Source organism: Fulmarus glacialis, unplaced genomic scaffold, assembly GCF_000690835.1.
Source record: "Fulmarus glacialis isolate BGI_N327 unplaced genomic scaffold, ASM69083v1 scaffold29809, whole genome shotgun sequence".
NCBI lineage: Eukaryota > Metazoa > Chordata > Aves > Procellariiformes > Procellariidae > Fulmarus > Fulmarus glacialis.
In genome coordinates this window covers 1203-2602 of record NW_009231851.1, presented here as the reverse complement: position 1 = coordinate 2602, position 1400 = coordinate 1203, and the positions used below count along the sequence as shown (strand labels likewise).

At 59.6% G+C, this 1400-nt stretch overlaps 1 protein-coding gene across 1 annotated transcript in view; it reads right to left on the bottom strand.

Moving 5' to 3' along the window:
* The window catches only part of SLC37A2 (solute carrier family 37 (glucose-6-phosphate transporter), member 2), a gene marked incomplete at its 5' end in the record, with an annotated part of 7177 nt that extends 6304 nt beyond the window's left edge, over window positions 1-873 (bottom strand). The window contains 3 exons of the mRNA XM_009584707.1: window positions 174-252; window positions 616-703; window positions 792-873. Coding sequence (XP_009583002.1) covers window positions 174-252; window positions 616-703; window positions 792-873 — 249 coding nt within the window. The remainder of the gene's footprint in view (window positions 1-173; window positions 253-615; window positions 704-791) is intronic.
* Window positions 874-1400: the final 527 nt, after the last annotated feature.

Genomic DNA, 1400 nt, shown 5'->3' with positions numbered 1-1400 from the left:
GGGTGATGCCACTGGTAGGTGGAATCACACTGAGCCGGTGCCCAAATCCCGAGCAGCTCCCAGCACCCGTCTGCTTTCTCGTTAACATGACCCCAGCCCGATGGAAACCATTTTCCTGGCAGACTGGTGCATACTGGTGTGCGGAGGAAAAGGGTTGCAAAGGACCTGGGTACCTGATAAACATCCCGATGGCGTAGGCCACCAGGAAGGCATTATCCAGCGCCCCGAAAAGCTCCTTGTAGTTGTCCCCATCTGGAAAAGAAATATTAGAGCCATGTCAACCTGGCCCCCATCTTGTTTTCCCTCCCTGTGGCCGCTGGCTCGTCCTCATCCGCCATCTCCAAAAATCTCCTCCCCGGGATGGGGGTTCTCGGAGCGTGGCTGGATGCCATCGGCATCGGGACACGGTCCCATCCCGGCCCCGATTTCGCCACCCACTGCTGCCCTTTAGCCCGGGGGCACAGGGCAGACGCTGCTTAATTACCTCCAGGTGCCTAACAAGCAGCCGGCCCCCTGCCAAAACCTCTGGCCACGACTGGGCTTAGGGCAGGGGGGGAGCCCGACTCGGCTTCCATGAGGGTAGTTTTTGGGGTGACTGGGGGGGCTCAGCCTTACCGAAGGGTGCCCAGCTGCACCACGTGCTGCTGTTGGAGTCGTTGCTGGGGTTCGGGTTCAGGGCCGAGCAATTGGGGTGCAGCTGGCTCTGCGGGGAGAAAGAAGGGGTGAAATCGGGATGCTCGAGGACCCCCATGTCCCCTCACCCCCGCGGTTGGGGCGAGGTTGGAGCTAACCTTGACGATGCTGATGGGTTTTCGGGAGAGGTGGTAGCTGGTGTAGCAGAGGAAGGTCAGCACCAGCGTCAGCCCCCGATACCTGCGGGATAAAGGGAGCGGAGGGGTCAGGGTTTGTGGGACGAGGATGGGGACGGGGATGGGTGGCCTGTCACCGTCCCAGCTGGCAAAGCCCATCCCCTGGCAGGGATGTCTCAGACATCTCCAGCCTTGGTGTTAGCCGTGGTCTTCTTCCCTCCCCACCCCAAATTCATGCTTTTTGGAGAAAAATATCAGGTGAGGGGGATGAGAGCCAGTACCAGGCCAGGTTGAATCCATTTGGGATGCGGATTTTGGACGCGCGCGCGCAGCTCCGGCGCTATTTAACCTGCGGGGTCTTAGAAACGCATGAGAAAGGGGAAAACCAGGGTTGTTTCTGCTTGTTTCCCTGGCAAAATACCCCCTTGGCACCAAACGGGGACAATTCTGCCGGATCAGTGATCTGAACCGGCTCAGCTGAGCCGGTAAGGAGGTGACCAGCCCCCCCAAAATAGCCAAGGATGCGGCTTGAAAAGATCAGCTGAGTTTTGGGGGGGGGCACTAATCAGGGTTTCCCCCCCCTCGGGCCGC